This window comes from Vipera ursinii (genome assembly GCF_947247035.1).
Source record: "Vipera ursinii genome assembly, chromosome: 1".
In the NCBI taxonomy this organism is placed as follows: domain Eukaryota; kingdom Metazoa; phylum Chordata; class Lepidosauria; order Squamata; family Viperidae; genus Vipera; species Vipera ursinii.
This window is the reverse complement of record NC_139512.1, coordinates 314,620,238-314,643,209: the sequence shown is the minus strand read 5'-3', so window position 1 is coordinate 314,643,209 and position 22,972 is coordinate 314,620,238. Positions and strand designations below refer to the sequence as shown.

Here is a 22,972-nt window from a genome sequence, read left to right as displayed (position 1 = left end):
AGCTCATGAAAACCCCAAATCCACAATCTCAGAAAATTAGGATATTACATGCAATCAATAAAACAAGGAGTGTACATAGAACAATATCGGACCTCTGAAAAGTATAAGCATGCATATGTACTCAGTACTTGGTTTGGGCCCCTTTTTCAGCAATTACTGCCTCAATGCGGCGTGGCATGGAAGCTATCAGCCTGTGGCACTGCTGAGGTGTTATGGAAGACCAGGATGCTTCAATAGCGGCCTTCAGCTCTTCTGCATTGTTTGGTCTCATGTCTCTCATCTTTCTCTTGGCAATGCCCCATAGATTCTCTATGGGGTTCAGGCCAGGCGAGTTTGCTGGCCAATCAAGCACAGTAATCCCACGGTCATTGATCCAGGTTTTGGTGCTTTAGGCAGTGTGGGCAGGTGCCAAGTCTTGCTGGAAAATGAAGTCAGCATCCCCATAAAGCTCGTCTGCGGAAGGAAGCATGAAGTGCTCCAAAATCTCCTGATGGACGGCTGCGTTGACCCTGGACTTAATGAAGCACAGTGGACCAACACCAGCAGATGACATGGCTCCCCAAATCAACACAGACTGTGGAAACTTCACACTGGACTTCAAGCATCTTGCAGTGTGTGCCTCTCCATTCTTCCTCCAGACTCTGGGTCCTTGGTTTCCAAATGAGATGCAAAAGTTGCTCTCATCAGAAAAGAGGACTTTGGACCACTGAGCAACAGACCAGCTCTGTTTTTCTTTAGCCCAGGTAAGACGCTTCTGACGTTGTTTGTTGTTCAGGAGCGGCTTGACAAGAGGAATACGACATTTGAAGCCCATGTACAGGATCCGTCTGTGTGTGGTGGCTCTTGATGCACTGACTCCAGCCTCAGTTCACTCCTTGTGAAAGTCCCCAACACTTTTGAATGGCCTTTTCCTGACAATCCTCTCCAGGCTGCGGTCATCCCTGCTGCTTGTGTACCTTTTTCTTCCACACTTTTCCCTTCCACATAACTTTCTATTAATGTGCTTTGATACAGCACTTTGGGAACATCCAACTTTTTTTGCAATTACCTTTTGTGGCTTTCCCTCCTTATGGAGGGTGTCAATGATGGTTTTATGCACAACTGTCAGGTCAGCAGTCTTCCCCATGATTGTTATTCCTACTGAACCTAACTGAGAGACCATTTAAAGGCTCAGCTACCCTTTGCTGGTATTATGGCTTAATTAGCTGATTAGAGTGGGACACTTTGAGCCTAGAATATTGCACCTTTTCACAATATTCTAATTTTCTGAGATTGTGGATTTGGGGTTTTCATGAGCTGTACGCCATAATCATCACAATTATGATAAATCACGGCTTGAACTATCTTGCTTTGCATGTAATGAGTTTATCACATATATTAGTTTCCCCTTTTAAGTTGCGTTACTGAAATAAATGAACTTTTGCACGATATTCTAATTTTCCGAGTTTCACCTGTAATCTGGTATAATTTTATGGGCAATTGAGGTCACTGCATGTAGTAATGTTGATGATTTTCTTTGGTATGATTATGAGAATTAGCATGTTAGATGCAATAGAAAAAATATAGTAGGAATTACCTTATTATTTCAGAAAAGCAGAATGGTACTCAAATACTTTAAATGCTATTTATAATTCTGGTATCTTTTTCTTTTATTTAGAAGACCTTCTGCAAACAGTCCAGACTTCAGCGGGATTGGCTGTTGTTCTTTTTATTAAGACTATGTTTGAACCTGTTGAGAGGTTACCTTGCTTGGTTAGTGTGTTTCTCTTGAAAAAAGTAAAAATATGTATGAAATTAATTTTTAATGTGTATTTGAAACATTAAGCTAATTTAAGAAAGAAGTAACTGAAAGAGTAGCCATTTCCATATTAGTTAAAAGTTTTATGTTTTATGTAAATTCTGCTACAGTGCAATAAGATAACATTTAACTATAAGCAGCTTTGGGACGAAGTTAATCCCAGTGAATTCACAGTTGATTTTTTAAAAATTGCAACTACAATCTTGGTCCCACAGATTTACTCAACCTATAGATCTGAATTTTGATAATGAGTAAATGCAATCCTATACAGATTTGGGGATAGCCTATAATGCATCTTGAAAAGGCATGTCTTTCGGGAGTAAAAATTGAGACAAATAGCAATCATAAGTACTATGTAGAACAGGACATCTTTGGAAACATACAGTATGTATTAGCTTCATAATTTCCATTCAGTGTCAGCCGTATAAGAAATAACTTTTGCATTTTGCCAGTTTTGTTGGAAATTCTTGCCTTCCAGTGATCTAGTAAACCATACTTTTGGGGTTTTTTTTTCTCTTATATTATAGTTATATTACATTGCTTTTTTTGCAGATCAGTGACTTGATTTGTGGATTAGTAAATTGTTCTGATGTGCCAAAGTGGTTTGTGGTCAGCTGTGGTGGTCTTTGTACTGCTGAACTTTCTGACTCAGTCCTCCTTTTTCTTTGCCATGGAGCACTTGCTATGTTAGATTGGAAAGATCGCGGCATGGAAGAGAATGCAGAGAAACTACTCTTGGATATAGCCTCTGTTTTGTTGACCTTAAGCACACGGTAAAATCTTATTTTTTTATATAGTTTTAATAATATAAATGAAACTCGGATTCTTCACTGACAAGGCTCAGCTTGCACTGTAAATCCTATGAATAATGAAATACAACATTAAATAGAATATTTAGAGCCAGTGTGAATTTAGTAGTAGACGTTCTGGTCTAGAAACCAAAACTCTGTGGGTTCTAGACTGCCTTTGGCGTGAAAGCTGGCTAGAGAGAGTGTCGCACTCTCTCAGCCCTACCCACCTCATAGAATTGTTATTGTAGAGAACATAGGCAGAAATTATTTGTAGATGCCCCCCCCCCTGGCTACAGTCTTCTGTCTGCTTATCTGGAATTAAGCACTGTTAACTTCATGGGAAAATGGTTTTGTCTAAGACAATGAGGCTGATTTGGCCTATTGTTTTCCTTCCTACCACTTCTTTTCTACAGAGTTCCCTAATCTTCCGAAGTACTTTAGGCAGTCAGAAGGTAAGGGAGAAGAGAGGGAGAGCTGTATCTCCACATTGATATTTTTCATTAGCAGCTGTATACAATATAACGCCCCAGCCGTGATAGAAAAGAGACTTGCATAAGCACTTTTAAATTTCATCTTCAGCCAGAGTTGAACTTGAAACTAGTCTGAAACCAATTTGAAGTTATTTTTAGACTGGATAGTTTGCTGAACTGGGGGAAATTTTAGAAATATGTAGAATCATATGGTAAAGGGAAACCTTAGAAAAAATACATCATTTATTATATTTTTTTCAAACATATTTGTCCTGATCTTCTGTTAAAAAAGCTGTCAGAATATGGGCATCTACATTGGGGACAAGGGAGGAGTCAGTTGGTCTTCCAGATTTCAGATCTTTTTTTTTTTAAGTGTCAAATTCTAGTCTTTCCAAACAAGATAAGAATGTGACAAAGGGTAGGTCAATAAAGCAGTAGTGCGGTATTATGCAATCTCTTGCCAGTTGAATTTTTAAATGCATAAGTGAGTGGGCAGACAGGTTAAAGCTGACTGCTAACAAAGCAATACATTAAGGGCTTAGAGAGTTTTGTTTATGTGTATAGAGTATTAAGCAAAACAAACATTGCATTTCTGTTTCTGGATGGGCCCTTTTTCTCATTCTAAGCTGGGTTCTGCATTAATGACCAACTATGTCTTCATGGAATCACCCAGCTATTGTAGTGCCATAAAAACTGTCCTTATTACTGTTACATGAGCACAATAATATTGGATTTTTGTAGAAAATATCATGGTCAGAAGATTTTTTTTTCTCAGGCTGTGTAAAGGACTTTATAGTGAATATGTCAAAGTCTCTTTTCTTTCATCTGTAAAACACAAAGGGGTGGCACTGTATAGTTAAATGGAATCAAAAAGTATTTTCTTTAGCTTTATTTATTGTCACTTACTTTGTAGAGGCACTTAAGATGGTCCAACGATTGTTTGAACTCCCTTTTTTTTTACTTACAAGGAGCACCTTTACCAACTTACATTAAGCATCAATTTGTTTTCCTTCATCCAGTCCATAGAAGTTAGCAGGCATTGTTTTTACATTTTTAACAATGTAAATTAGATTCACATCTCCCATTACAGTTTTCCCTATCACTTAGAAATATTTCTGCAACCAAAGAGCAGCTTGCATATATTCTAAAATATATAACCCAGAAAGAGAAAGAAATTGTGAAGAAGAAAGAAAAAAAGATCAAACATTGAACACAGCTAAAAATAATTAAAGTATGAAGAAATAGTTTTATTATAAATCAAAAGCACTTACATAAATGTAAATAAGAGGTAGAATAAGGAGGAAAAAATTACATCTGTTACGCTTGAGGATTAATACTCAGTTTCTTTTAAAATATGTTCATGTATTTCTATTATAGTTTACTCTGTTTTTCCAAGGTTAAAAGAGTCTGTAATGGCAGCATCTCTATCCAGAATTCTAGCTATTTGGACCAATGTAGCAATGGATTGTCTTCAATCAAGTTCTAGAACTCTGAAGTTCAATCTCAATGGAAACTCGGAAACCATTGGTAAAATGTTGGACTATGTGTACGCACATTGGGAACATCCACTAGATGCAGTTAGGCACCAGACCAAGCTAATATTTAAAAATCTACTTCAAATACATCAGACTGCTGTGAAAGAAGCCATAATAAAACCAGACCCTTTCTTCTCAGAATTAACTGAAAGACTACTAGGTTTAGAATGGCATGTTAAAGGCAAATACTCATCACTTGGATATCTTGTGGAGTGTATTGGCATTGAAAATCTTTTGGAAATTGACAGAACAATTCCTGTACAAATCTTGGGTGTAATGAATGACCAGTCTTTTGCACCTTATGCAAGTGATTTATTGGAAATCATGTTTGTGAATCACAAGAGGCATCTTATATCCACTTTGGAAAGAAGCACTTGGATTGATAGTTGGCATGAGACATGGGTTTCTCCTCTGCTTTTGATTTTATGTGATGGAAATCCAGAACAAGCCACCTATGTAACAGATTATTACTTACCAAAATTGCTAAAATGTAGCCCAGAAAGTTTGAACTACATGATTAAAATCCTTCAAATTTCAACAGAGTCTAACGTTGGTAAGACCTTTTATCTCATACTGAACATGTTGTAGTTTAATGTATCCATAAATAGGCTGAGTTTGGGGTAATAGTGTTGTTTTTTTAATTTATTTTTTGAAGGGAATTTGGGGGAGAATAGAATTCCAAGTTCTTAGATATTTAAAGGATAAGTAAATATGGCTCTTGGCGAATGGGAACATACTTTCGAATTTCTATTCTGAAACCTTCTTTCAATTAATAATACAAATTTTATTTTCTTTATTACAAACTAAAGTTGGTCATGTCCCCGTTGCATTAGTTTTCTTCATAAACATTATTAAACATAACCATGTTTTCCCTAATAAAAACATGATTTTATTGTTCTTATTGAAAGTTTGACTTTCATATTATAAAGGACTTTCATATTATTTCATACAGTGTCTTCCAGTCATTAGAGTAGCCATGTCTTTGGTCAAATTCAAATGGTTGCTTTATAAGCTGTTCCTTTCCAACAAAGCATTTTTATATTTATATAGCCTTAATATTTAAATGCCACGATAGTCCTTGTAATATGGAGTCACATCTGTGTGTATCAAAAAATTAATCTAGACTAATCTGTTTGGTGGATATGATTTTTATGGGCATGCTGAGCTGAGAAGGAAGTGAGTGACTAACCATTATCTTTGTTAATTGGAATTTATGTATTTTATTAAGGATCTTTCAAAACCAGAGGAGCTCTTGGAGCCTTGATGGCATGCTTGAGAACGGCCAGGGCTCATGGGCACTTGCAGTTTGCAATCATACTACAAGACGGCCTTGTGCCTGTGAGCTGTATAAAACAAGGTTTGGTTCACCAACACGATGAGGTACCTGTCTCAATGTTTTAAATGTTAAGAGTTAATGTTTCAGAGAAACCAGATAATTAAAAACTTGCTTCTAATTTTAAAGGTCCGAATAGATGCTTTGGGTTTACTATGTGAAAGTCACCGTAGCACAGAAGTAATTTCCATAGAAGAAATGCAACTGATACAGTTTTTTATTAGATACAACTTGAACAACCAATCAGCAGCAGTGAGGCAGCAGATTTGTTCCTTACTGAAAAAGGTAATTTTAAAATGTGAATGTAAAACATACCCTTGTTTCCCAAAATGCTATAAGGAAATGCAATACAAACAAAATTTCATGAAGTCTTTATGGATTTTTTAAATATGTAAACTAATTTGTAATGCCATTTTTTAATCTTTTTAATTGAATTCTGTTTTGTTCTTTTTTTAAAAAAAAAAAGCTGTTCTGCCGGATATATGAAAGCTCCCAGACAATTCATAAAATGCAGCAATTGAAGTCTAAACAAGGTCTAATTAATCAGTCACTTACATGGGATCCACTTACAACTTTGCAACAGTATCAAGTAGGTTTTATAAATTGCTCTAATCTAAATAATTAATATTTTTGTGTAAATTTCAAATATTTCACTAAACACAGAAGAGGAAAGTAAAATAGGTAGTTGATTTTCTGTGATTTATAAATTAAGGCATGAGATAGAAAAAAAGTCGTGTAAAATTATCTTACTCTAACATAAAGGAAATGGACTTAATTCAGTATTGACTATGCTTGCCTTTTAAAATATTTCATAATGTGTTCTGTCTTAAGCTGGATCTTATGCTACAATGTACAAAACTAACCAGTCTGGCATTTGAGCTTTCACAGGCCTGAAGAGACAGGATAGAATCAATCAACTGTATTGCTGGAGTAGATTTGAACCATTAAACAATATGTATTATGTGCACATTGAAATTGAAAAGTATAGAAATTTCTTGTCTATGAATGTGATGTTTTTAGTAAGTTTTTATTGTTCATCTTTATTACTGGAAAGATATTAATTCTTGTACTCTTTTCTTGAAATGAAATCTGGGTGCTCACAGCTGAAATATAGATTGGTATTAATAGAATATACACATAATGCAGGACAGGCAATCAGCTTGTTAGTTATGCTGTGATATCATAGAAGGCTCTATGGTGCATGCAAACTAAAGCTTTGTTTAGGGCTAGCACCAAAAATTGCTGAGTTATATCAAGCCTTAAAAGATAAAAATAGATGTGTGTGTAATATACCATCCAAAATATTTGTGTATGTTCTAATAGAAAGCATGTCTCATTGATCTGAGGAAATTATTCAACAAGAAATGAGGTTCTGTCAGGACCAACTCTGTGTTAGTACAAGGTAAAAAGAAAGAAACTGACTAGAGATGACCATCAAACATTATGATAGCCTCAGTAAAGCACTTCTGGCTACTGTAAAAAGTTGCAGAAGCCCTTCCCCCATTCAGTCATGTGACCACATTTTGGGCACTTGTCAAGTGGCTTGCATTTACAGTCAATTGCAAAGCATCCTATGATCCTGTGATTGCCATTTGCAATCTTCTCTACTGGCTTTCCTAGAAAATCAAAGGGGAAGCCGGCAGGGAAGGTTGCAAGAGTGGGGAGGGCAGGACAGAAGGAAGCTGAAATCAACCTCTCAAAGATTTTTTCCACCATACATGGAGGGAAGCTGAAATCCTTTGGTGGGCTGCAGAAACATTTGAAAGTGAAAGAGCTGAAGCATGCAGCCTTTTCATTCTGTCCATTTAATGACCTGGAGATCACTTAATGATTGGGATTGTTGCTCAGTGCAGGAGTCATGTGGGTGTCTCGCTTAACAACCACTTTACTCAACAACCAAGATTCCAGGTAGAACCTTCCGGTTATCAGAATGGGACAGCTGAGTAGAGAAGCTAATTTTACGTTAGACTAGGAAAGGTTGAAAGAGGTGGCTGGATGGAGTCACTGAAGCAGTAGGCATGAGCTTAAATGGACTCCAGAAGATGGTAGAGGACAGGAAGGTCTGGAGGAACATTGTCCATGTGGTCGCAATGGGTCGGACACGACTTTGCAACTAACAACAACAAAGGAAAGATTAAAATGTATAAGCTGTATTGTTCACTCAATGGCTGAGTTCATAAAACTTGCTTACAACATTAATGATGAGAGCAGCATTTTATAAGTACCTGCTAATCTACTGTAGCTACTACTAGGCTATCAAAATAGTGGTCAACCCATCTTCCCCAAGGCACACGTTGTTGAAATCAGCTGTGGGATAGTGTCTAATATACTTATTCCTCCAAGAAAAGGTGATGGAGCTGTGGAATCTCTAAGAGAAGGGCACTGCACTGAAGAATTTACATAATTTGGCAGCTGCAGAATGTACCTCTCAAACTGATGGGTTGGGGTACCTTAACTGTGCCCACTATTGCTTGCTCTGCCAGTGGACTCAGTGAAGGCTTGTCCACATTCTGCTGAAACAAAGGCTGATAAGAGAACCATGGAAGAATAATTTGTATTCTCCAGAATGGCAGACCTTGACCTAGTTATTGTGTTATAGGATCAGAGGATAAGGAGGGATGATTTGGTTGATGTGTAAGTGAACCAGGACACTAAGAATTTTCCAAACATAGATTCCAAATAAATGGTATTATTAGGCATAAGCAACCAGATCCACTTATGAATAGCCTCAGGCTGAAACTTTATTGTTTATCACCTATTTTATAGGAATCTCAGGAGACTGCTTGCCTTCTCCTGGGAGCACCAGATAAGACTTCATGAATTTTGGGGGGAGGTCATGCTTATGCCATTTGTAGTTTACAATAACTTCAACCTTGGCTCACACAGCCCCTCTCTCCAGTCTGAGAGTTTCCCCACAATAGTCTACATGTATGCATAGATTGAAAACATGTACTCTTTCCAAAGGAAAATTGTATTTGATCATTATCGCAGATAAAAATGTAATTACTGCTTTGTCTTTAGGATTTCATCTCTTCCGTCTGCAGTATACTTTTTGAATCCTTGTTTCCTGGTTCATCCCATTCAAGCAGATTTACTGCACTGACTCTTTTGGGAACAATAGCTGACATATTTCCTAATTCAGAAGGTAGGTTACCTTAAAGAACAGAATCATATTAAAATGAAATGCTAAATTTAATATAAGTTTTTTTTTAAAAAAATTCATACCAAAAATAAAACTGTTAAAGGATAAGAACATTTTTATATTAGATCAGTGGCTCCCAACCTTTTCTTACCCCTAGAACGCTTCTGATACATTCTCGCACCCCTTACAAAAGTTTGAAATAATGGCAAGGAATTAAACTATTAATTTTGAAAACCCAAGTTTTTGTACCCCCTGCAATATCATCTTGCACCCCCAGGGGATCTGAGCACCCTGGGTTGGGAACGCCTGTTAAGAACAGATGATAAGAACTGTGTTTGGATGATATAATGTTATCACATGTAGTTATAAACATGCTGGAGGTTTCCTTTCCTTAAATAGCATAGCTGCTATGGTTTAAGTTGCTCTTTTATCCACTTAAAAGTGATGACTGCTTTCATCAGAAGCAAATCTGAGAAAGAAGCTATTGTTTGTTTTATGGCTCTCTTTTTGACTTGACATGCTTCAGTTAGAGAAACAAAGTACATGCTGAGATCCATTCAGAACAAGGAGTCTACAGATATATTTCCACTAAGGTATATGAGTAGTCCTTGGCTTACATTTTAAAAAATGACTATTTAATTTTCAGTGGTGCTGAAAAAAAATGGATGTATGACCAGTCTTCAAAGTTCAGTTATTACAGCATGTGATCATGATCCAGGTGCTCTCATGACCAACTCACAATTATGATTTTGCAGAGAGGTGCAATCACATGATAAGCCATTTATGACCTTCCCTGAAAGATATATAACAATCTACTTTCCCTGTCCATGGTTTGAGATGCTTTGAGAGAGGAGTGAAAGAATCCATTTATGTCAAAGTGGAAAATCCTTCCCTCAGTTAAGTGGAGGCCTCAGACACAAGCTTTCCCCTACTTTTTATGCTGCTCATGCCTCAGTCCCCAGGATGATAAAGACCACTTCTCAGGTTCAGCAGGGAGGCCACACTTAATGACCCACTTAGGAGAAAGGATTTAGGAGCAACTACTCTTAGCAACTCACCTAATGAACCTATTCAAATTAGTTGAGAAATGAAAACCACCCTGGAGGCTATAAATGGATTCCCCTAACAACTTACTCGGATGTGGTGGCTCAGTGGGTTAGAATGCTGAGCTTGTCGATCAGAAGGTTGGCAGTTTGGCAGGTCGAATCCCGAGTGCCGCGTAACAGAGTGAGCACCTGTTACTCGTCCCAGCTTCTGCCAACCTAGCAGTTCAAAAGCATGTAAAAATGCAAGTAGAAAAATAGGGACCACTATGGTGGGAAGTTAACAGAGTTCCGTGCGCCTTTGGTGTCTAGTCATGCCGGCCACATGACCACGGAGATGTCCTCGGACAAGCACTGGCTCTTTGGCTTTGAAACAGAGATGAGCACCGGCCCTAGAGTTGGAAACGACTAGCACGCATGTGCGGGGGAATCTTTACCTTTACCTTAACAACTTACTCAGATTGAAGGAACTACTTGGATAAGAATGAAAAGTTTCAAACCAAAAAGAAAAGTCCAGTTGCCATGACTCAACTTCTGGACAACTCTAGCTGGGTGACTGTGAATCTTCAACGACAGCCTAGTTTTAGGCTTCTCCTTAACTGTTAGTTAGGCATCTACCTGAAAGAGGAAAACAGATGGCTTCATACAGGCTAAGATCTTCCTGCAATAAATATGTATTGATTTCAGTATCAGCAGCTGATATTAAAAAAATGAACTAAACAAAAGAGTCTGAAGATGGTTATAATTCTTATATTAGGCTCCTTTGAAAGCAGAAACGGTATAACAATGAGATATTGTTTTGATGTTGCTATTATTGATAATGATACCATGTGGCATTTCTCTACTGCATAAGAAAGCTTTTTTCTCACCATAGTCTATATAACAATGTAAATTTATGGTATTTAATATGGTAAGTAATTCCAGATAATAAGATCCATTGGGGATATTGCTCATGGTTGATTGTTGTTTTTTTCCAGCCATGCTCCAAATCAGCTGTTTTTGTAAATATTTTCATTTTTAATAGGCCAAAGTCAAGAATTATTTCAAATAACCCAAGAAGTTGACAGTTCTCATGCCGAAAGTTTGTTGCACTGTTTTGCCAGCACTTTCAAGGAAGTAAAGACCTTGGCATTTGATCTGCTGATGAAACTTCATCCTTTCTTGCCTTATTTTCAGGTACAGGGACAACTCACAGATTTATTTATTTATTATGAAATTTATGTGGTCACCCAATTCACTCATGGTGACTAGATACTGACGGTTTCAAAATTACCACACATAAAATTCCTCTGGCACTGATTAGACATTGTTTAACTATGTTAATCAGAAGTCAAAATTTCTGTTTGTATATCCAGATGACTGAGCAGGTTATACAGTTTAGACTCACCAGCTAGTATTTAAAACTTTATTTTTTTTCTGCATATTTCAGGATCCTGAAAAACTACAGCCATTGTTTCAGGTAGCTATGCAGCTCAGCCAAAGTTCCAAGCCATATGATTGTGTGACGGCTTCCTATTTATTGAATTTCTTAATACATCAAAAAGGACTATTGAAGAGTTTTTCAGAAAATTATCAACCTCTGGGCACGTTTCAGCCAAATGAAGATCTACTTGCCGACTCATTAGAGAAGAACACTTTATTCGGTCATTATTATACATTCTGTAGTTTAAAGTTTCCATCCTGTATTGAAAGATGATCCTATTATGTCCAGAGAAAGTCTTCATATTCAGATGTAATATGTTTCTGTTTTAACCTAAACTTTGTCCTTGTGTTTTCAATCTTAGGTACCACTCATTCATGTATGAGCTCTTAGAAGCTTTCTGTATATTTGCTTTTTTGAAATTTTTATTGACCTGGGAATTTTCATCGAAACTTACAAGGCATAAAAATATCTGCAACAATCTGTCTCTCTAATGGCCTAACCCCCAATTCTCTGGCCTTCATATCCAGTCTGATACCATGGGTTCAAAATCAAATACCACTTTACATATTTAGACTTTGGAAACTTGCTACAACAAATTACACTTGGTCTGACAACATACAGCTTTAATCATTTTCCATTTTTATTTTCTGTCTGTATATTCTCTAGTCAATCCATATATCCTATTAAAACACTGATTCCTGTAACCTGTAACTGGGCAAATTGGTGCACCATAGAACAAAGCTTTTTAAGACTAATTTACAGAATGCGTCTGATCTATGACTCCAAGGGAATTGAAATCTGTTAAATTTTATAAAATATTTTATGACATAAACATTATCATAAAACAGATTATGACATAATACAAAATGTCATAAAACGTTTCTTGTTCTGGTGTTTGATTGTGCTATACTGTTCAACATGGGTTATTTTCAAGGCAGATACCTCTCTGAATGAATCCCAACTTTTCCAGGGAAGGCAGTACACTAGAAGCTCTGCCATTGTTGACAATTTTTTGCTTTTGTGTGATTTGCTTGTCTATTTATTATAAAACTAGGATTTGGTATTTATGAAGACTTATACCCTTCTGTCCTTTTATTTATCTGTAGTTATCAAGTACTTGCTGGAAAATCTTGAAAGAGAAATATTGCAAGCTGAGAAGTCTTTACTCCATGCAGCTGCTTCATTCCCAATGTATGGCAGAGTACACTGTATAACTGGGGCTTTGTGTCAATTAAAGTGAGTAATATCATTGAATATTGATGTGAATTGCAAGCACATTCATTGATTTCTTTGTTGCTGTAGAGTAAGCTGAAGGAGTGCTTGGTCTTGAAATGGTGGGCTCGCAACAGTCCTTGGAAAAAGTAGGGGAAACGAGAACAAATGCTGTATGAAATTAAATTTTAATTAGAATGTAAGTCAGTTTCATTCAGTGTAATTATTTTCCACATGTTATGCATTTTGCCTTCCTGCCACAATAAGTAAAGTTTGTGGGTAAAATTTGGAGAGATTCTTGTGGGCAGATCTTGAATTTGTAGGGCCTGCATAGCCTCTCAGTGACTCCTGTAATAGAAGTTAGCTTGGGCAAACTAATAAAAAATATGCTCTTGATTGAACTCAAATATGCTCTTGATTTGAGCTTAGTTCCATTAAGTATGTGGTTTTCATGGCAACACTGTGTAAATAGTTTTTATTGCCTTCTGGAATGCTTTTCAATTTTCCAGTTGAGACTGTGGCCTGGATTCCATGGTGGTCTTTAGATATAACCAGACTAAACTACATGAATCTTTTGAAGAATATTCTATGTTGCTTCCTCAGTGAAAAACAGTTGCATCTAATCAGATTAATCCTGTTAACCTAGGATGTAACCACGAGCTTCAATGGTGCCAAAAGGAAATATAGATGAAATATGGGAATGCTTTACTAGGAGGATGGAAATTTAGATTGTACTTCAGATAATAAGACACCTTGAGTAGATACTGAGAAGTATCCTTTTTGTATATCTCTTTGTGTTTTGGGATTCCAATGATTCATCTATTTATATAACCGTCATTGAGAGGAAATATGACATGTAATAAATTATAATATAATCTTGCATGCAGTAAAATAATTCTGTGGTTTTAAGCTGTAATTTATATGTGATGACTTTATATTGAATAAGCATTAATTTATCATATTTATTTTATTTTTAAACTTGTAGTTAATTTTAGGGTGCCTTGATTCACAGTGAATTTCTTTGTTTCTTGTTCAATTGTTCTTTGTTCAATTTATTTGTTACAGTCATATGATATTGACCAGTGAATGGAAGGAAGTAGTGAGAAAACTTATTCTGTTGTCCTACAAACTTTCTGCTGTAGTATCTCCTGTAGTTCAGAGTTCATCTCCAGAAGGTCTTATTCCAATGGATACTGACTTGGGTAATGCAGGAATATTCCTAAGATTCCTGATTTTTTTTAATGCACTAACTTCAATGAATTTTGTGTATTTTGTTCATCAAACTTGATGTCTCTTTGCTGAATCAAATAGTTTCCTTTTCTGAGCCCCCCAGAACCGTGCATTCCAGTATTCTTCTCTCTATATATGTTGGTTCTGGTCAATATGATGCTGTATTTTCAATGTCATTGTAAAATTGAGATAAGAATGCTTATTATTTCTCAAGAACATGCAGCTACTGAGTATAGGACCAGTATATATCTCAAGAGTGCAAGACTATAAGAGGAATAGCATAGAACAGAACAGAACAGAGCTGGAAGGGACCTTGGAGGCCTTCTAGTCCAGTCCCCTGCTCAAGCAGGAGAACACAGGTCTAGCCCACAGGTCCGCAACCCGCGGCTCTGGAGCCGCATGCGGCTCTTTCAGCCGTCTCCTGCGGCTCCCACTCCTCTGCCATGTGCAGTTCAAAAAAAAAAAAAGTGGGACTAAAAAAGTTCAACCAATCAATTCAAATATGCAGGGTAAGTGCATATCTCGCCTTGGCTCCACTCTTCAGTCAAACCCTGTTCTGCCCATGTGTGCATGTACGCGCATGTGCACACATTTTTTGCGGCTCCCAGTTTTTTCTTTTGTGAGAGAACCGGTTCCGAGTGGCTCTTTCACTGTTTCAGGTTGCTGACCCCTGGTCTAGCCTCTTTTTAAAAAAATATCCAATGATTGAGCGGCCACGATTTTTGGGGGCAAGCTATTCCACTGGTTAATTGTCCTCACTGTCAGGAACTTATTTTGTTGGATAGGGCCCATTGTTCAAGTCTGTCAAGATTTTTTTGGATCCTGAGTTTGTCTTCTGGGGTGTTGGCTTCTCCTGCCAATTTGGTGTCATCTGTAAATTTGATGAGTTCCCCTTCAATTCCTTCATCTAAATCATTGATGAAGATATTGAAGAGTACTGGGCCTAAAATGGAACCTTGTGGTAGGAGCATTGCCTGAAAAGAGCTCGTATCAACTTTTGTTTGCTGGAAGTTTCATGACACTAACATAGCTGAGGACATATTTGCTATTGTAGATGATTAATAATAATGATTTATAACTTTTTGCCATAAGCATCCATATGATTAGCAGAGACAGAACTGTAGGCTACTCAAAGTCTGTTGTGACCAAAGTAGCCTAGAAACCCCATAGATATATGCATATATCCATTAAAAATGGATAAACCCTTCTCTCTGATAAAGCTATATGCAAAAATTTGGCATCCCTGATTATATTGTATGTTTCAGAGAATCTCTTAAGAGGTTTCAAACTTCAGAGTTTGTAAAAAAAAATCTTGGGACACCTGATCAAGTGACAAATAGTTGGCTGCATTCAAAGGAACATTTGTTGCCACATCAAGGTTCTGCAGAACAATTTGAAAAACCCTTTTCTTAAAGCATCTGATTATAAAAATCTTGCGGTAAATGTACTCATCCCACATACTGTGTTCACGTACCATCCATACGCTCACAATTTCTCTTGATTCTTCAGCCCCCAAACATCTTCCTTTGTGGACTGAGAAAATAATAACATTGAGGCTAGTGGATGGCTGTGACAAAATGCTATTTCATTTTAGAAGAGGAGAATGATGTTTATTAGGAGTGATGGGCTAAAGAGTTTATTAGCATAAGTGTTCATTTTTTATTTGGTTTGGTCAAAAAACTTGATTCATTTGGTTTAAAGTTAAAAAAGACAAAGGTTTCCTTGTCAGTCATGCCCACTCTAGGGTATGGTGCTCATCTCTGTTAGCCGAAGGAGCTGTGTTGCTCGAAAACAATTTCCCTGGTCATGTGGCCAGCATGGCTCTATGCCAAAGTCATGCGGAATGCTGTTACCTTCCCAGCGAAATGGTACCTATTAATCTATTTGCATTTGCGTGCTTTCGAACTGCTAGGTGGGCAGGAGCCAGTTGAGTTTAAAGCTAGGGATTTAAAGGAAGAGATTTCAAGAAAGTTTAAAAGAAGTGGACATAAATCCCAAACTTACAGCTTGTTTTCCAGAAAAATCCATGCAAGCCATTGGAGTGAAATCATTACTAGCTATGTGTTTGAAAACTGAACTGAATTAGCTTCATGGTTTGTATTTATAGGATAACATAAAAGCATACATAATGTTTACCTGGTATAGTCAGTGCCTGGATCAAATTTAAGCAAAGAGGAATGGAAATCAGGACTGGCAAATCCTTTCCAATTTTTCTCTTACACATTCATTTCTTTAATTATTTCTGCTCCATCATGACTTGAGAGGCCATTCCTTCCTTAAAGTTGCCATGCCTTTTCTTTGATGAAGTAAGCAGTGGATAAGGGACACACCTATTTTTTTTCTTTCTCTTTCTCAAGCAGTTTGGGAACAGGACAAATGGTTCTCACCTAAAGACTGTATTGAACTTTTATGAGAAGTTTTAAAGTTAAGCAGAAGACTGCCAAATATTAATCTCAGATCTATTTATAAACCTATGGCTCCAAATGGTCTGCCCAAAGCATATGTAAAATGTATGTCTGCTGCTGGTGCCTCTAAGTAACAATAACCTACTGTTTTTTACTAGAAAAATGGGTCTGGCCTTGAGAAAATTTAATTAAAACCAAGAGAGAGAAAGGGTGACAAAACCAGGGAAAAAAATTGGAGTAGATCATTGTATAGATTTAGACTGGGATCACAGAGTGCAGGGTTACATGGCCTGTAGTTTCCAGATCTTTCATATTACATTCCTACAGTTTCTTCCATCAATCGAGCTGGCTGTTTCTGATGGAGTAGAAGTGTAACATGTCTGGAGGAGCATAACGCTTTCATTTGAAGTGTAATAAATTATGGCTAGATGAAGGTGAAAAAATGGGCTGATCATTAGGGTCAAAGGAGAGAGTGAGAATGTTAACTTTAGAGCAAAAGAATAAGAGATCAGGAACATTAAGGAAACTGCATTGATTGAATTAGAAGAGTTATATTACATAACCCTAACAAGAACTTCACACAGTGGTGAGGCAATCCTGACAGGTTGACTTTGTGTATTCATTATATATTTTAAAGTAAATTTTCTGTTTGCTCACAGAAACATCAGAGAGATTGCAGTGTATTCTACTTGAGATACAGCCATGTGATACAAATGATTACTTCACAGAAGCAAAATTGTTAAAAGAATATTACGGACCAGACTGTGGTGATGGGAGAGCTCCTAACGTTTGTACTGAAATTAAAGGTAATTAAGCATGAAACAAGTTTGTGTCAAGGCAGACTATGATGGATATTAGAGGATAATCTTGGAATTTTTATTCCAACGCTGTTATTCACAAAAGCCAAGGCTAGCTTTCTCATTTATTTATTTGAATCCAACTGCTGCACACTGCTGATCCAACTGATCTTCTTTAATCTGAGCTTAGTCTGTTGCCATAGCTATTGCTATGCTATATTTGCTATGCTATATTTGTGGGAACACCTGCTGCCGGCATCAAGCTCCCTTCGTCCTGTGCGCTCCCACAGGGAGGGCCTTCTCAGGGTGCTGCCGGCAAAAGATTTCCGGGGGGTAACACCCAGGGGGAGGGCCTTCTCTGTGGGTGCGCCTGCCCTTTGGAACCAGCTGCCCGTAGAGCTCAGGACTGCCCCTGACCTTCGTTCATTCTGCCGGGACCTGAAGACCTGGCTCTTTGAGCTTTCCGGCCAGGACTGAGAATTGTAATTTTATTTTAATTGGGTTTTAATTGGAGTTTAACAGGGGTTTTATTTTATTCAAGGACTAAATTTATTTTAATTGTTCTTAACTTTTGTAATTTGTATTGTTATTTTAAATACCTTGTGAACCGCCCTGAGTCCTACGGGAGAAGGGCGGTATATAAGTCCAATAAACATAAACATAAACATTGCAGAGAAATGTCATTGGAGACTGCTGGTTGCTTGCTGCTTCTTCTCTTCTCTTTTTTTTCTCAGCATAATTGTAAACTGTTTGGATTCAATGCCTTTTAAGGCATTAGATGCCTAGTAAATATTGATTACTATAAAAGGAAGCTGAAAAAATTTGGTCTGAGAAAATTACCTGCTTATACTAACAGTGGTAAATCTCGAAATGATTATTCTTATTATAAAAGTTTAATATTGGAATCATCCAAATGAATGCTGGAGATAAGGGTAGTCCTCAGTTAACAACCACCCATTCAGTGTCTATTCAGAGTTGTAATGGTATGGAACGAGTGTTGAATTCTTACGGCTGGTCCTTGAAATTCTGGTTGTCTCACATTCTCCACAGTCACATGATTACAATCGGGGTAATCATGAAGCAGAGAAAGTAGCAAGCTACTCAGGTAAATCTCCTTTGCCTGGAAGCAGCCATCTCAAGTCTCGTGGTGCTTATACCACATTGGCGTCTTCCACATGCTCTTGCTCACTGCACAGCAGCCATCCCAAGCCTTGCTACAATCGTGCTGGGCCGTACTGGCCCTCTCATTCACCCTCTCCTGCTCTGCTGCAGCCACTTACCTGCCTGCTGACCTGCTTGTAAACCCCTCTAGGACTTCCTGCTAGCTTTCCTACTCACTTGGTTGTTGGAAGCCAATAGGATGTTGTGAGGAGCTCCTTATTTATTTATGAAATTTATTTGCTGCCTATTTCGTACCTGGGTGACTTATAACATAAAAGCATTAAAACAAGACATAAAAGCAGCCATCAACATCAAGGTCCTTGCTTAACAGTCCACAAACCTTGCTTACTGAGAGCAAGAGGGACTGACATTACTAGGCTGTGCAGTTTTGTGAGTTTGTGCTTTGTGAAATCATTGCTTAGCAGTGAAAATTCTAATCCCAATTACCCTAATCCTGAACTTTGGTTCAGCTTGTAGTACTCTAGAGCTAGTCCAGTCTAAATCTATCACCAATTTAAAGATAATATTTGGAAAAAAAGCCTTCTTCCATAATCTAATAAGGGAAAAACACTGTTTCTATTTTTTTTAATTATTATTTTAAATTACAGTATGTGATTTGTAGGAAAGCTTGTTATGAGGAGAAGCATGATACTTTCCTAGGGGTGCAAATCAAGCTCCTTTCCATGTTGCGCTAATGTTTCTGAGACATATCTAATGCCTCCACTTTTATGTTAACAAAGCAAGTATTTATCTTTTTTTGCATTATCTTGGAGCCTCAGGGAATTAGATTTGTGTTGGAGCATTATAGAATCTCAGAATTGGAACAGAAGAGATTTAGATGCATCCATTCTATTCTGAAGAAATTTTAAATTACTGTTATATTTTATTGCACAGAGTAGCTGATGCATATAGATCTTTGGTATATTAAATAGAATTGTATTTTTTTAGGTGCTTTCTGAAATTTTAGGTAAGATTGTAGAATAGTTTTTTCATATTATTGGTGTTCTGGTGATTCTAATTCTTTGGCATTCGGGCGCTCTGAACTCATCCTATATCTCACGTTTATTTCTGTTTTGAATAAAAGAGTAGAATGTCATCTTATTTCTCTTAAGTTTATTATTTACAAGAAGCCACTGACCATGAATATCCAAAGATTTGAGGTATTTTGTTAATAATAATGTGTTGGGAATGAACATGAAAGGCCTAAAAACACTGTCTAATACAATTGTTTGGTTTTTTTTCTTCCCAGGAAATAAAAAGTTGAAATCTAATGCTCTGCAAGCTTTTTTCTTATCTTTGCAGCCAAAAAAAGTTGTAGATCCAGTATGCATAATACTGCATGCATCTCTCTGAGCTCCCTGTCAATATTAGTCAGAGTAGTGACATGGAACAACAGCTGAACTGCTTAATGAACTATATTCTTGTGCATGTGTTGTATGTTTCCAGTGGAAATGAATATTTGAATATTGGAGAACTTCTAGGTGAATAAGGATTGTTTGAAGAGCTATCCATGAACAATGGAGACAACCACTGCTGTAAAGAATCTATCCAGAGAAAGAGAGAAAGGGAGATTACATTCTAAATGGCAGCTCCTCACGAAAGAAAAAAACAATGGTCTCCCATGGATTTGAGTGCCAGGAGCCAATTGAGCAGCAGTGAGCCTTTTATACAGAAACTAAGCCAGCTAAACTCACTTTCTAATCACATTCAGAAATGTTCAATTTAATACTTTATATATATTAAAGACTTTTAAAATGGTGAGCTTACCTTGGCACCTGGTGAGTTTTATTTCTTCAACTTTTAAGGAATTTTAAACAGAGATTTAAGATAAATTGTAAAATAATATACAATTGGGGAAAAAAAGCATTAAAAAGATAGATTTCAGAAAGTTTTAAATGAACTAGGAACCAGAGAGATTTGGAATGTTGGCAATTTTTGCTGTAAGGTTTGAAAAACAAGTATATAATTAAATAATATACCATGGGAAGTGACTCAAGCAGAACTAAACTGGTATTAACTGAGGCTTGTTGAAGGTTGCAAATGGACACTAGAGGGAACTAAAGCACTAGGTAGAAAAGAGTTAAAATGGCTAAGCTGACTATAACTTTTACTTGTCATAAAGAATCCTTCAAAATGGACTGTGGCATTAATAGTATCTCAGAATTGGTATAGATGCCAGTGGTTAAACTTTTAGAAGCAAATGTGGATAGTTAAAGTGACCTGCGTTGTTTGATTGTGTCTGTGTGAGACCTGATCGGGTTCTAGCCGTAGTTAATTTTTCTTTGAGTGAGGGGATTGTTCTTTTACCTGTTACAGAAGCCTTGGTTCACCCCCTTTTCAAGAAGCCATTGCTGGACCCCAATATACTGGACAACTTTTATCTAGTAACTAACCTTTCTTTTTTGGGAAGTTGGTTGAGAAGGTGATTATTCAATAGCTTCAAAATCCTTGGATGAAGCATATCACCTATATCTTTCTCAATCAAGATTCAGACCCAGATGTGGGATAAAAACAGCATTGGTTGCACCTTGGATGATTCCTGGCATGTGAGATAAGGGTGATGCATCAATCCTTGCTGTATTTGACCCTCAGCAGCATTTGATACCATCGAACAGGATATCCTTCATTGACTTGGAGGATTAGGGATGGGTAACATAGTGTTGTGCTGGATTGCTTCCTTTCTTCAGGGCTGATTCAGTTAGTGGTGACTGAGGAGGAGAGGTCCCGCCCTCAAGTCCCAACTAAGTATGGTGCCACAGATACTCTCCTCTCTCCTATTTGGTGCTCTCCCTTTTCCTATTCCTATTCATCCTCTCTCCTACGTGAGGCCGCTTGGTGAATTCATCCATTGCCTCAGGGTGCTGATGATACACAACTATACATCTCTGTCCCAAGTGAATTAATCAGTGATGTGAAGTTTTATCCTGGTACCTGGAGGCTGTGATAATCTAAATGGAGGACAACAGGCTTTGGTTGAATTCTGGCCAGACTGATTGGGTTTTGAGGCTTACTGATTCTAGGACTACGCCATCTTTGGTACTGGATGAGATGGCACTGACCTAGGCCACACTTGGTGTGCAATCTGGGTTTTTTTCCTAGACTCACAACCCAAGAACAGGTGGTAGGATTGGCTAGGAATTCCTTTGCACATTTTCACCTCTTCTTGAATTGGAAGCTCTGCTTACAATCACTAATCATTTCCTGATACACTTTACATGGGGGCTGCCCTTGAAGAGTATAAGTAATCCTCTATTTACAACCTCTGCTGATTTTATGACCTTTCTGCTGTGGTTTTTAAGTGAGTCACAAAAGTGAAGTGAAGTCATTAAACAAATCTGGCACACATACACACCATTGACTTTGCTTGTTGGAAGCCAATTGGGAGAGTCACAAATTGTGAAGATGTGAACATAGGATTCTGCAATTATCATAAGTAAATAGTAAATAGTACTTTTCATTTTTATATACACACACACACACACACACACACACACACACATATATATATATATACATTTGTCATTTTATTGATTGTTGTATGCTACCCAAAGTCACTTTTTATGAGATGGGCAGCTGTAGAACTATGATAAAAATGTATTTTTTACCCAAATTGTGTGATACATTCTATTAATTATTAGTAGAGTAGTATGACATTGTGACGGAAGTCTAAAAGATGTCCTGTTTGAAGGATAAAAATCTGTTGCATTTTATTTATTTTATTGACTAATGGGCCAGGCAGGATATTTAAAATGCAGATACCTTTTGGGAAATTTTCTTTATGTTGCTGTTCACAATAAGAACATGGAGTAGTTGAATTCCACAGATTTATTAGAATCTGCATTCCAAACAAAACAGTAAAAAGAGGGAACAGCTTGTAAAAGGATTGAATTTTGCCATCTTCCCTGTTTAATCATAGGGATTCATGTTTATATACATAGATTTTAACAGTTATTAGTAATAAAGATAATAATCCTTCAGTTGATGAAAATCAGGAGGAGTTTGATAGTATCTTTTTTATAAATTACAATTAGTAATTTATAATTAGTGCAGGTTCGCATCCCACCAGGCTCAAGGTTGACTCAGCCTTCCATCCTTCCGAGGTAGGTAAAATGAGGACCCAGATTGTTAGGGGCAATAAGCTGACTTTGTAATAATGCCGCTTGGGGTGTGTGTGAAAGCCCTAATAAGCAGGCATATACATAGAATGAAGGCTACTGCTAAGCTTGTAAGCCGCCCTGAGTCTTCGGAGAAGGGCGGCATATAAATGGAATTAAAATAAAAATAAAAGGCCTAAGGTTGTAGTATTATGAATCTGATGAAGTAAGCTTCAGCTCATAAAAAGTTACACTTTTAAATAAAACTTGTTAGAAAAGGTGCTACCAGACTCCTGATATTTTGCTACCATAAGCTAACAGGGCTGTTTTACAGAGCTGGTCTATTTTATCATGTATACTGTGGCTCAATATATTTTCCCTAATTAAACATGAGACTCCATGCATTAGGTCTGTCTCTATACATTGTAGATTTTTGACACAATATGCTGATGCACAACAGATGTGATGCACAACAGATGTGACACACTTTTGGTAAGGAAAGAGGAGGGAGTGGGTTTGATTAGGGTAGTCCAGGTTT

At 37.2% G+C, this 22,972-nt stretch overlaps 1 protein-coding gene across 6 annotated transcripts in view; it reads left to right on the top strand.

Annotated features, from left to right (window-relative positions):
* The window catches only part of THADA (THADA armadillo repeat containing), a 149,234-nt gene that overhangs the window by 12,412 nt on the left and 113,850 nt on the right, over positions 1 to 22,972 (top strand). For all 6 annotated transcript variants that reach the window (XM_083348549.1, XM_083348552.1, XM_083348547.1 and 3 more), the window contains 12 exons: positions 1,658 to 1,752; positions 2,351 to 2,571; positions 4,456 to 5,147; positions 5,823 to 5,974; positions 6,057 to 6,212; positions 6,394 to 6,516; positions 8,949 to 9,072; positions 11,137 to 11,288; positions 11,542 to 11,755; positions 12,642 to 12,771; positions 13,813 to 13,949; positions 17,042 to 17,188. In XM_083348549.1, coding sequence (XP_083204675.1) covers positions 1,658 to 1,752; positions 2,351 to 2,571; positions 4,456 to 5,147; positions 5,823 to 5,974; positions 6,057 to 6,212; positions 6,394 to 6,516; positions 8,949 to 9,072; positions 11,137 to 11,288; positions 11,542 to 11,755; positions 12,642 to 12,771; positions 13,813 to 13,949; positions 17,042 to 17,188 — 2,343 coding nt within the window. The remainder of the gene's footprint in view (positions 1 to 1,657; positions 1,753 to 2,350; positions 2,572 to 4,455; positions 5,148 to 5,822; positions 5,975 to 6,056; positions 6,213 to 6,393; positions 6,517 to 8,948; positions 9,073 to 11,136; positions 11,289 to 11,541; positions 11,756 to 12,641; positions 12,772 to 13,812; positions 13,950 to 17,041; positions 17,189 to 22,972) is intronic.